Raw genomic sequence first — 12,250 nt, forward strand, 5'->3', positions numbered from 1 at the left:
CTCTATTTTAGTAAAAACAATGATGTTCATTGTTTGATCTGAGTTTTCTTTTTAACTACTCAGTTCTCTCCTTCATGAGAGTAAAAATAATTATGCAAGTGATGTTTCTGCTTGATATTCTGCTACTGAAAAAATGATATTGCCAAGGTAATTGGATAATATGATTTTCTTGAAAACATTAAACAGCTTTATCACACGTATGTCAATCTTAATGCCATTAATCCTCCAAGGCAGCAGTTACGGTGCATATGCACTTGCATGCAGCATAGTAGGTGACCTTGCAAGTCACGGCCATATAGTGTAGTGTTGGCCATTCAAACATAGCAAGAGCCTGTGGGAAAATTCGTACAGACCTCCTGACTAAAAAAAATGTTAAAAGAGCTGGAAGTTCACATAGGCACTTTTTCCAGACCAACAGAAAGCAAGGCACTGCAGTGTGTTTAGTACCGTATGTGTAGAAACAGAGTGTAGGAAACTGTGATCAATATTATTTTCCTAATTTGTGGTTTTGAGAGGGCTTGGTGTGTCATTTCTTTCCCATGATACAGCACACTTTATTGTAGCAGTAAATTGCATTGTCTACTATGAGCTGCTACAGCCGTTCCTATTAGGCACCAAACAAAGAAGCTCTGAAAATCAGGTCACTTGTTTTAGTTCGTATTACTTTAGGCATTTACCTATAGGCACAGAAGTATTAAAATGTTGATATTAGATTATCTGCCTCCGTTCTCTAAACAGCAAAATGGATATAAAGATAGTAATGCTGAGTTTGAAGGGTTGTATGCCCTACTCAAGTAATACACAGACAACGCTCTGAGATCCTTTCATAAAAAGTATCATAATAACTATTAAGAGAGCCAAACATGTAATACTGCTAAAGCATTTCTTTACCTTGCAAGTGCTGTCTACCAGTTTCACCATAGCTAACTGTTTTCTTCTGCTCTATCTTCTGAAATCAGGATTTCCAACTCTTGTGAAACTGAAGTAAGATAGAGGGAAGTTGACCCAAATTTCTTTTCCTAATATTCTCTTAAATATTGAAACCTTTCTGACAAAACCAGAAATCACTCAAATATCTGCAAGAAAACTAAGCAAACTGTTTAACAAAAGAAAAAAGACTATAGCTGATACCACCCCTTTTTAATCAAATATCCAAACCATTCTCTTACTGCAGCTTTGTCTATGCAAGTAGGACTGTTTGTACGACCCTCAGACTTCCTCAATGCCTAAACTGAAATCAGAAGTATACCTGGGTTGATATTTTAGGTTGCTTTCCAAATCTGGGTGTTTTTCCTAACCACAGCTGTCCTTCTGTCTTCGGCATGTAGAGGGTTTACCCTTAAAACTGTAACACGGTCATGGAACTTGGATTGCATTTGTATCATTTTCATCGTTTTTGCACATGCAAGTTCCAGGACCCGAAAGGAGAACAACCAGCGGGTCTGCGGCACTCCCTGAGACTGCTTTGTCCCCCGTCTCTACATGAACAGCTCAGCTTTTTTTTCGCAATTAGAGCGTAGAAAGGCAGAAGTATTAATAAGAGCGTGTTGTGTGTCCTTAATTACCCTACCTCACTGAGCAAGCAGAGCTCAAGCAGGGGCTTCCTCATGAGCACCTCATACGAACTGTGCAGCCAGAGCAATGCTTTCAGAGCACATCACGATACAGTTCCAGCTGCAGTATTCGCGTCTGTAAATAGTAAGTTTTGTGGCACATTCATTGCAACCAGCTTTCAAAACTCAGTCTATCATATTTAAACCATTCTGAGAAGCTTTGGGATGAAAGGTATTGTACTTACATGTGGTCCTATTGACAACACAACTCAAGAATTTCAGAGTTATGATGCCCACAGCAGCTGTATCTCATCTGTATTGCAGCTATGGACTAGAGCGTTAAATTTAACAGTATGTCTGTTGTTTAATAAAACTACAAGTGTTCAGCTTGCCTCAATTATGAGTGCTGTGTGAGCATTATAACTTTAAATCCTCTGACTTTTACTTAGTTAAAAACACCAACCTTAATGTTATATTACCATAGGACATTTTATTTAGTGTATTAATGGATTCATTCCCTTTTTTATTTTAATAAGAAAAACACAGATCCTTAACTAATTTGGTAAGTAAAATATTAAACAGATAGAAAAGCATGTCCACTGAGGTTTCACAGATACTTTACATACTCTTACTTAGATATTAAATATCTGCCTTAAAAGTGACTGGAAATACACTTTAAAGTTCTGGCTGAAGTCCCAGCATTTCATCAAGTTGGATTTCACTAATCCTGTGTTAACTTCTTTCTTGAACTTGAGTGATTTGAAAAATCAAGGTTTTCCAGTATTCCAGACAAGTGGCAGGTGTAGGTTCCTAGGTGTGTATGATGGATGTTGTGAAAACAGACTACATTTTCTTTTCTTTTCTTTTCTTTTTTCTGATCCTGTAGCCCTAAAACCAATGCAAGAATCAGAGCTGAAAAAAAAGATTATTCTGTATCTTTCATAAGTGTGCTGGAGGAGGAGTTTAAAATGATCCATATTCCTGTATGTCACAAATGAAAAATCAAAGCTGCTACATTCATCAGCACGTCACATACATGTACACACCAGGAATGGGCCTCAACAACTTCACGTATTTGGGGTCTAGGCATAAGTTTAAAAGCCACAGAATTGCAACATTGCTTACGGGTTTTTTTCTTTTGAAATGGAAACTTATCAGGGCCTTGTGTTCAATTCTGTTCCTCCAGTGGGTTTTCTTCATATTTATTATCCTCTGCCTGTTCTGCTCTAGTCCTTAATTAGATGCTTCCCCTTTATTAGAAGAAAGATATTTTAAACTGTATTTAAGTGTATTTATTTAATTACTTCCTATAGGTATGCAATTCTGCATGCCGTGGTTCAGTAAGAAAACTGGACATAGAAATATTTCCCTGCCTTAAGAAACTTACATTCTTGAAGTCCAGGGAAATGCAAAGAAAAAAAGAGAGAGAAAGAAAGAAGGAAAGGAAGAAAGGATGAAAAGCAACAAATTTTATACACTCAAGTGGAGTCAGGATCATTAACCAAGATCATTAACCAAAGGGTATTTAGAAAAAACACAGAACGATGGTTAAAAGAGGCACAAGGAAGGAATTGGTTAAAGAAAACAAGGAGCAGCCAGGAAGGAAGTCTGAGTGCTAAGAAGGAAAACTGAGTAATAAAAAGAAATGTTGATGCAGCATAAACTGTAAGTACACTTCTAGGATTAAATCTTGAGTCCACTGAGGAAAATGTCAGCACTCCTAGTGAGTTTATCAGGGCCAGCCTTGACCAAGAGAGGTCTGGGGGAGGAAAGAGAGCTTAGATTTAGCACAGGAGAAAACAAGTACTTTCTCGAGTCTGGAAGTTCAAAGAAGGCTGTAAATCATAATGTCAGCAGCAGGAAAAAAAGAGTCAGTGAGAGAGAAAGTTGGTGATGTCTTGGGCTTGAAATCAGAATGAAACAAAGCAGTGGCTTGGCTTATGAATAGTTTAGTTAATTAATTGTAAGCAGCAATAATCCCATGAATGCTTCGGACCATTAAATGCCTTTGTTCCTTTGTTTAGCATAGTGGTTTTGGATTAAAGTTTACAGCAACATAGTCTGATTTTATGCCATAGAATTTGACCTACATTGGCAGCAACATTTGTGGACCCAGGCTTATATTTGTAGTGGGAGTCAAGAGCTAGGCTGTTAGCAAACAGTCCAGTATTTCAGTTTTGATTGTCTAAACAAACTGGCATGTAAGTGCCTGTGGTTGAAGTTTAAAAGAAATAGATATACAAAATACTTAGCAGAAGTTAAGTATTGTGGGAGAACAAACTCTTCATAGAAAAGAAACAGTGATTTTCCTGGCAGATGCTAGTATTCGTAAGCTGTAGGACAAATTTTAGCACCCTAGATTTGATATTGTCTGTTTAATACAGCTTGTAATGGTTTCTGGGCATTGCACCTATAGCTTGCCTTATATAATTGATTCAATAAGGATAATCAGAAAAACAGGAAACCAAAGAGGAAACTGACAACTACTTTTATTTAAAAACTTGCATACAATATTTTTAAATGCTTTTGCAGTTTCACCTTTACTATAAAAATGGGGTTCTGCAAAATAACTTCAAGGTAACTCCTTCAAGAACCCAGCTCTGCTGCGTATTGTTTCCACTATTACAGGGACGGGTGTTGTTTTGTGATGGGTGAAAAGGATGATCAGAAGCCCCAAGAGCAGAAGAAGGGAGGGAATGGGTGGGCTGTGCCCCAAATCTTGCGAGCACACATTGGTAGTGCTCCCTACTACCACAGCAAAGGTTGGGTGACTTTTACTTCACATCAAGAGAAATAATGAGCATGAAGAAGAAGATGAAGAGAAAGAAGACAAAGAAGGGAAGAAAAGAGGTGTATGACTCAGACACGCAGGCTAGCATAATTCAAAAGAAGGATTCCTGCAAGCTAATGGGTGTCCACTAGCACTAAGTATGTTATAGAAGCATTAGTATTATAGTTTCACAGTTGCAGACCTACTTTTGTGACACTTAGTAAGCAGCTAAACTGCTTAGGAATGTATCTTGAACCAAAGTCATTCTGGAGAGTGCAGGGCCATGTATGCACGGTCTGAATACACTTTGGTTAGGGATCTATATTTTATCTTTTGTGCCTTGCCAATTGAGGCAAATAAGAGACAACTCCAGAGGTGCTTGTGACTCTACAGGGAGACAAGTGGGCCCATGCTCCAAACCGCAGCCTGCAGCTGGAGCTGGGCCCCCATCCATGGGAATTTCTGTTCTGGCTCTGTTGTGGTTTAGCCCGTGCAAATCTCGCTGTGCAATTACATCAGGGAAAAGTGTACTAATAAGGGAACTATATTTACAACTGCAGGTTCCTCAAGATGAATGGACTGGGTACACTCCACGAGGGAAAGATGATGAGATTCCCTGCCGGCGAATGCGTAGCGGCAGTTACATTAAAGCCATGGGGGACGATGACAGTGGAGACTCAGACACAAGTCCGAAGCCGTCTCCAAAGATTGCGGCACGAAGGGAGAGCTATCTCAAGGCCACCCAGCCATCGCTTACAGAGCTCACCACCCTCAAGTGAGTCAGTGGTTTACTGCATCATTGAGCGGTCTCCGTTAAGACATAGATTTTCTGTTCTTATTTGTTTCTGTCTTTCTTCATTTCTACCTACCAAACAACTGTGTTCAATCACACTTATTTTTAGTACGGGGTTTTCTGAAGCAGGGTAGATTTGGGCATATGTTTCAATGTTGTCCTGAAAAGGGACCCTTTTACCTGTGCTTGGAATTTGCTAAGTGTTTCAACCTGTTAGTATTAAGTGAAACTGTTCAAGTATATAAAATAAGTCTGTTCTTTAAATAGTTTGCAGAATTATAGCTTAGGACTGAATAAGCTTTACGTAATTGTGTATTTATTTATACTCAACATGAACAGCACATGTGAAATTAGCCTAAAGCTAATGTTTGCAACTCATCAGAGAGAATCCGACATTTAATTAAAAAGAACAATGACTCTGAAAAGAGACAAATCCATGGTTTCCACTCTTTCGTTCACTCCGAATTACACTGCTTTTTGTGGAAAATTATAACCAAAAATGAAATTTTAAAGATCGTTTATGAGAGCTTTGGTCAAGAGGAATGATAAATTTAGGGGGGTTTATGACACTTTGTATTTGTATTGCTAAAGCCTTTTAAAAGAGCCCAGATTCTCAGAAAAATTGCAAGAATTGACAACTTTGGAATTAGCATTTTTTAAATGATTCTAAAATGGAGAGCTCCCCTAAAATAATAGAATCAATTTTATCCATAAAAGAAAATGTGGATTTAATTCAACAATTGTTTCTGTGTGTCTCCTGCAAAATACCATAGCTATAATAGTGACTCATAGTTTACTGAACAAAAATAACCTAATTTTAGTATAACTTGCCTAAGGCAGTAGCTTTAAAATGGAAAAAAAAAACCCTCTATATCTCTTCTAGTATCCATGATTAGTGACAAGAATCCTTCTGCATTTCTTCATTAATTTCCTCTCCTTCCGTGTTCTCCTCTACCCCATGTTTTCCCAGAGACCTTATCTGAGAAATAGATTGTAGAGAAAAAATGTTTGATCCTTGTTAAGAATGTCATGCTCTTGACATCAGGATGAATAGCACAGAAGACAAGAACATGCTTATCACAACTCCCCATAGCAGCCTGTCTGACTTCGTCTCAGGAGAGGCCAGGAATTGCTTCTGCTCAGTCCTTTCATAAGTTTCCAAAGGAGAAAGCAGTCTTTTTTCTGTCATTTTCTGCAGGGATTTTCATAATCTGCTGGAGGTTGCTCAAGGGATCCAGTGATTCCTCTCATCATCCCACAGTCTTTAGCACATCCTTTCCTGAGCCAAAACTCCTCATCTGAGAACAGTTACGGTGACTTATGCAGAGTCATCTGGAAAGGTGGACATGAATGTTATGTACCACCACAAACTCCACAGGGCCATCAGGTGTGGAGCTTGTTCTTGCTGAAACTTAAGAAATATTTGTTTCATAGTTCTATAATATGTATGTAAGGCAAAATATTTCACAGAGAGTATATTTGCTTTTGGTCATACCTTCATTTCTGTTCTCTGTTGACACTATATTTGCAAAAGAATATGGAATTATTAAAAATAAAAAGTCCTGCATATCACTGCTCACTCACAGAGGATGTTAGTTAGATCAGAGGGGCTAGGCAGCAGAAGCTATGGGGTTTAGCTTTGAAGTTGTTGTTATTCAGCAAAGTACTTGTATGAATACTTCATTTTACATATGTTTCTTAAGTCCCTTCCTATTCAGGAAAGCTTTTAGGAATATGCTTAATTATAAGCTTCACTTGGTAAAACTCATGTAAGCTTAGAAGCTGTGCAGAAGTAGGATGTAAAGCATAGAGTAGTAGATGGAAGGGGAAAATAGTAGAACAAAAAAGAGGACAAAATATAAAATTACTTTTCTTTTTCAATGACTTTTCAGCATGAATTGGCATGAAGGAGAATTATTTCTTACAGTCTAGGATAATACTTTAGACACTCTTGCTGGGACACCTTTCCTCTTTCAGAGCTGATCTGTATGAAATGTAATTATGAATTGTATTATTCTTTTCTGCTGAACATGATAATGTTTTTTTGTAAGAAGTAGCTAAAGATTGAAGTCTTCTGTTAAGCTGGGTCTTCTGCTAAGTACAGCTTTGGCCTGTCAAGAGGCTATGCAGATTTCTTCATACCTTCCCAGTAGCATGACTTGACCTTGACCTAGACAGGATTGCTTATTCATCCCACAGCTACCCTGATTGATTCCTCTGCAAGCTGTGACAGAGTTCTGCCAGCTGTTGGCCAGACTAAAGTAGGGCCCTGAACTCACTGAATAGAGGCCATCAAGCAATTGTGTAATGTGTGATAACAAGTTATTTCCTTGACTTACTGTTGGCTTGAGCTCAATTTGCACCTGAATAAGGGCTTAATGGAAATGAGCCAAAAGTCATTTCAGTAAGCAGACAGCCTTTTACTGACACTAGTGGACTTTCTATCTGACCTTATAGGACATTATTAACACCTTAGAGCTGAGTGATATTCACTTCTTTAATTATGGAGGGGTTTTGTCAGTGAAGCACAAGGTTCCTTGTTCTGTATTTCTGAAAACAGAAACTGGCGTTTCTAAAGAAACAGCGGTGGTTACTGTCAGAGACCTTCTGCATTTCTTTCTGCTACTCTCTTTCTCTGTTTTCTATATGCAGTCTCCAGCGTGGCAGGTAGTTGGCTTCACTTTCATCTTTGACAGGAAAACAGCTTAAAATGTGTCTTCTTTTGCTTTCACTGTTGTTTTTGGAGGGATTTTTCATCTCGTAGGACTTTTCCTCTCTAAATACTTTAAGTCTAATATTGGTCTCATTACCCACACTCTCCCTCCCACCTACCTAACTGCCGTTGCTCATGCACCTACTCTTCTAAAAAAGAGTTTTTCATTATTACCGATGTTTCTTTTTATATAAGGAATAACTTTTGAACAGCAGAACTGTGTCATATCCCCTTTACGTAATGCAAATTTATTTTCCTGTTTTTGCTGAATTTTTTTCTTGCTATACCTCACAATCTACCTCCTACAGTATTCCTCCCATGCCATGGTTTCCATGTGATTACAGAACATGTTTCAAATGCTGTGGGTACCATTCTGAATAAAGCACAGCTTGCTGTGATCTTAAAATCCACACCTCCGCTGCTGCACTCTCATTATCCTACCAGGAAGTGAGCAGCTTTCTCTCTCTCTCTCTCTTTGCTGGCAGTGTCCTCTTGGTGTTTAATCTTTCACAGTCCAGATAAACTGATCCAGGTGAAATAAGTGGTATTTTCTTGCCCATTCCTAAAAAGTGGCAAAAGTTTGTCTTGCATTCTTAAGCAGATACAAACAGGACTGGTTAATTCACTTCTAAAGAAGGTGCAGACAACAGATAACTGACACTTTTAGTATAGCTGAGATTGATTCAGGATGTCTTCCTTCACTCTCTGTATGTACTTTTGTTGTGTTTAGCCTGGTTTTCATTGGAGGTAAAGGCATGTAATTGCATTGTCTGTCCACACGCCAGTCTGTCACTTGTACCCCCTAATAACTTTTGAATCTTTTGGCCAACTTTTGCCAATTTTGTTAGAGAGATTAAGTCTGAAAGATATGAAGTGCCAACAAGTTTCATGAAGATCTGTAGCTGGATAAGGCAGAGAAAGATCTGAACTAGTCCCTTAGGATTACTTGAAGGAGTATCTGCACAGTAGCTGACAAGTCAGCACAAAGTATAGCTCGAAACCACAAATGGCAGCACTTTGCCAGCCTGAAAGATGAGGAATGTGGAAGGGACTGTAAAACTCTGTTGAGGACAAGAGGTCTAAACAAGGTATCCCATTACCATACCTTTTATATTTCTTTTCATTCTGTCCCTCTCCTCTTCTCCACTGCATGCACATTCATTGTTTAAAGTATGGGTTCAGATTCTGCTTCCTAACTCAAAATATTTGCTACTTTGGGGACTTTGGGCCACTTCAGTCTTTGTGTTTCGTTTTTTTTATTTTTATTTTCTAAAATAGAACAGTTGCTCAATCCGTGGTCATCCATTTGTGGACATTTGGCATAGATTTTGGATAACACTGCAGAGTTGTAGCTTTGCACTGGTATTCGATCACACACGCTTTTTTCTGAGAGAAGTTGTATTCAGTGATCACTAATGTATTGACCATTTCAGTGATCTGGATACATGGAGATACAGTTATAGAAGTTGTGCAGAAAGCAGAGAGAGACAAGCAAAGTAATTTTTTTCTTAACGAACCTTTATTTTGAAGGTATTTTAATAGGCATATCATGCTTTTCCACTCAACTGTAGACTGGAGAAGCTGTTTTAAACAGTGTAAACACCGCTTTATAGGCGCAAAGTTACAGCAATGATGGCTAAAAAAGTAGTCAGATATGAGTAAAAAGCGTTAGACAGTTTCCACGTTACAGAATTCATCAGTTTAACTTCTGTGGTCGCTGTGTCCCTTCCTGTGGCTTACTCTATCACAGATGAGTGATACCTGTAAATAGAATAAGCCAACGAATTTCCCACCATAAAGCTAATCAGGGACAATCCAAAAACAATATTTCAAAATATGTATGTATATATATGTACCCATGTGTATGTATGTATGTATGTATGTACGTATATGTACCCAGACTTGTATTTTTGTATATACTACTACAAAAAGTGTAAGCACCTTCTACCTGTATGTGAATAGGAATCTGGTTTAGGACATAATCTCAAAACGGGATGAAATTGTTTTGAAAGCCTCTGCATTATTTTTCTTAATGTCCTATAAAGTCATAGTAAATGGTCATGCTAAATTGAGTGGGAGAATCTAATAGTAACCTTAATGACAGTAACAAAAGCAAGAAGAAGAAGAGGTACATCTGTTGTACACATCATGAATTCAAGCTTTTCACCAGCTATCTGAGGATCGATCTATAGTCAGTTCCTGGATAACAAGCCTGCACGCTAGGGCCAACCTTCATTACTAATCAAACCTTGAAAGAGTTGCAGGACCTGCTGGGAAGATTTGCAGAAAAACTCCAACCATCCTATTGTTACATTTTTAAAAGACATTTCAGATAGAAAATCCTGCAATTCTAGTAAAAATTAAAGAAATTAAAATCAAAGAAGTTCTATAATCTATAAAGCTGTTAAATAATTTTGTCTGGTCAGTAACTTGTGGAGGTCAGAAGGAGGCAATATGCCCACCTGAGCTTAGCCTTTTAGACTGTTTGGTGGGAAGGTAGAGTGCTTCATCTACGCTCAAAAAATGAATGGTGTAGCTACATAAAGTCTGTGTTCAAACATGAAAAACATGAGAAAACATGGTGATGCTAAGAATGATGTGAATGAAAGGATGCGAAAAGGTCAAAAAGCTTTTTTAAAGACACAGCAAGTGACACGTCTCACGGCCAGGATGTTGTTAAATGTTATGCACAAGGCTAGAGGTCGTTCTAGCTTTGATTTTCGTACAGTGGTGCAACACATGCATTTATACACATAGATATCCTCACAGCTTCACAAACTGATACATCTAGCTCTTAGAAAACTGTGGAATAAGGTACATTCTAGAGGTCGTTCTCCCATGTTGTCAGCTTTTCTAAATCACTGTTCTTGGGAAGTATCTACACTGGGGACAATGATACGGAAGATAGGGATCAATATAGCCTGGTGCACTGGCTAGGCTGCCTCTGGCATTTGGGCAAATTGAAGCTGGGTCTGATGTCCTTACGCTGCACTTCAGTGTATAGCATTGTATACATCCTTCGATATGAGAAACATCTTTATCTTAGGAATGAAGTCCCATCTGTTTTCATGTGTTCCTGCATTACTATAACATGCTCAAAAATATCCCCAGAAAAGGGTGTTGCATAAACAAAAATATACTCTTTTTAACTGGAAGTGCTGTCCTCATTCTGCTAAAATTAATGAAAATGTCACGTTATCTTCAGTGACCCAGATCACACCTGGGGGAGGGGAGAAGCAAAATTTAAGGTGATGCAAATGTCTCTGTCTTCCTTTTGGTGAATATTTTTAGACAAGTGCAGAGAAGCTTGTTAATTTTCTTTCTTGTTGAGTGACTTCCAATTAGGGAACAATAAGTTTCCTAATTAGTACAAGAGGAATAAGTCTGATGAGTCTTTTATTAGTAGTGTTTTACAGTATGTTTCCAGTGCAGTGTGTTTCGTTGTTTCATGTTACAGTCTGTTTCGTTTTCATCAAACCTTCAGCTAATGAAAGAATTGTTCCCGTTTTCCTTGAGGTGGTTTTTGTTTGTTTATTTGAGGGATTTTTTTTTCTTTTGGATTTCCCATGCAAGAGACTGGAGCAGCTCAATGAATTTTGGATATGCGGCTGAAGGAATAGTATTCTGGAGCTATTGTTGGCCTGTATAATAACTTTCCCAGCCTGCAGTCACTAACACATGATCTATTACTTAGCATTTTATTCTTCTTGTTATCATCTCTTCTCTCTGAAAGCTGGGAAGAGGCTGTTGGCCAGGTTTCTCACTTTTCAGACTCATGCGTCTCGTATGATTAAGGTCAGTGGATAATTTATAAGTCAGAAGAAAATCTGAAGGCAAGGCACTAAAAAATATTTCAAAGTAGTAGGTGGGCACAGCTCTGGAGCCAGTGGTTTTCTCATGGCAGCTCACATCAGTTTTGTATATGCGATATTTAAGGAGCAGAGGATATTGATTTATTGCAGGAACTTAGAGCAAGACAGCTTAGGCAATAGGAAACTAACAATTGCAGCTTCCCACTGATGGCTATATAAAGCACATTTGGTCAGTTAATATGCAGCAGCACTGAGGCGTATGTGGAGAAGCTTGTGCCCCAGGGCAGCTTCCCGTATGGGCTTTGCATCCCCTCACACAAAGGACAATAATGAACCCATTCATCTCACTGTAAAATCCTCCCCGAAGGCAGGTCATTCCCTAATGTACTGCATAGTGCATAGGTGGGATCAGTGCTCCTCCTCTCTGCTTCCCTGATAATCCTCCCTAGTCTATCTTGCAATGAAACTGAAGTGCCCCGTCACCAGCAGGGCATCATAACATCTTCCTTTGTGTCACTCCAGACCCAGCTCCATTTGCTCATGTCCCTTGTTAAGTCAGTATTGTCACAGTTATGAAAATAGTCTGATTTTTTTTTACTTCCCTAAGAT

At 38.5% G+C, this 12,250-nt stretch overlaps 1 protein-coding gene across 2 annotated transcripts in view; it reads left to right on the plus strand.

Moving 5' to 3' along the window:
• The window catches only part of DLGAP1 (DLG associated protein 1), a 410,611-nt gene that overhangs the window by 277,301 nt on the left and 121,060 nt on the right, over nucleotides 1-12,250 (plus strand). For both annotated transcript variants that reach the window (XM_064507246.1, XM_064507247.1), the window contains one exon: nucleotides 4,884-5,098. In XM_064507246.1, coding sequence (XP_064363316.1) covers nucleotides 4,884-5,098 — 215 coding nt within the window. The remainder of the gene's footprint in view (nucleotides 1-4,883; nucleotides 5,099-12,250) is intronic.

The sequence above is a fragment of the Dromaius novaehollandiae genome, chromosome 2 (genome assembly GCF_036370855.1).
Source record: "Dromaius novaehollandiae isolate bDroNov1 chromosome 2, bDroNov1.hap1, whole genome shotgun sequence".
NCBI lineage: Eukaryota > Metazoa > Chordata > Aves > Casuariiformes > Dromaiidae > Dromaius > Dromaius novaehollandiae.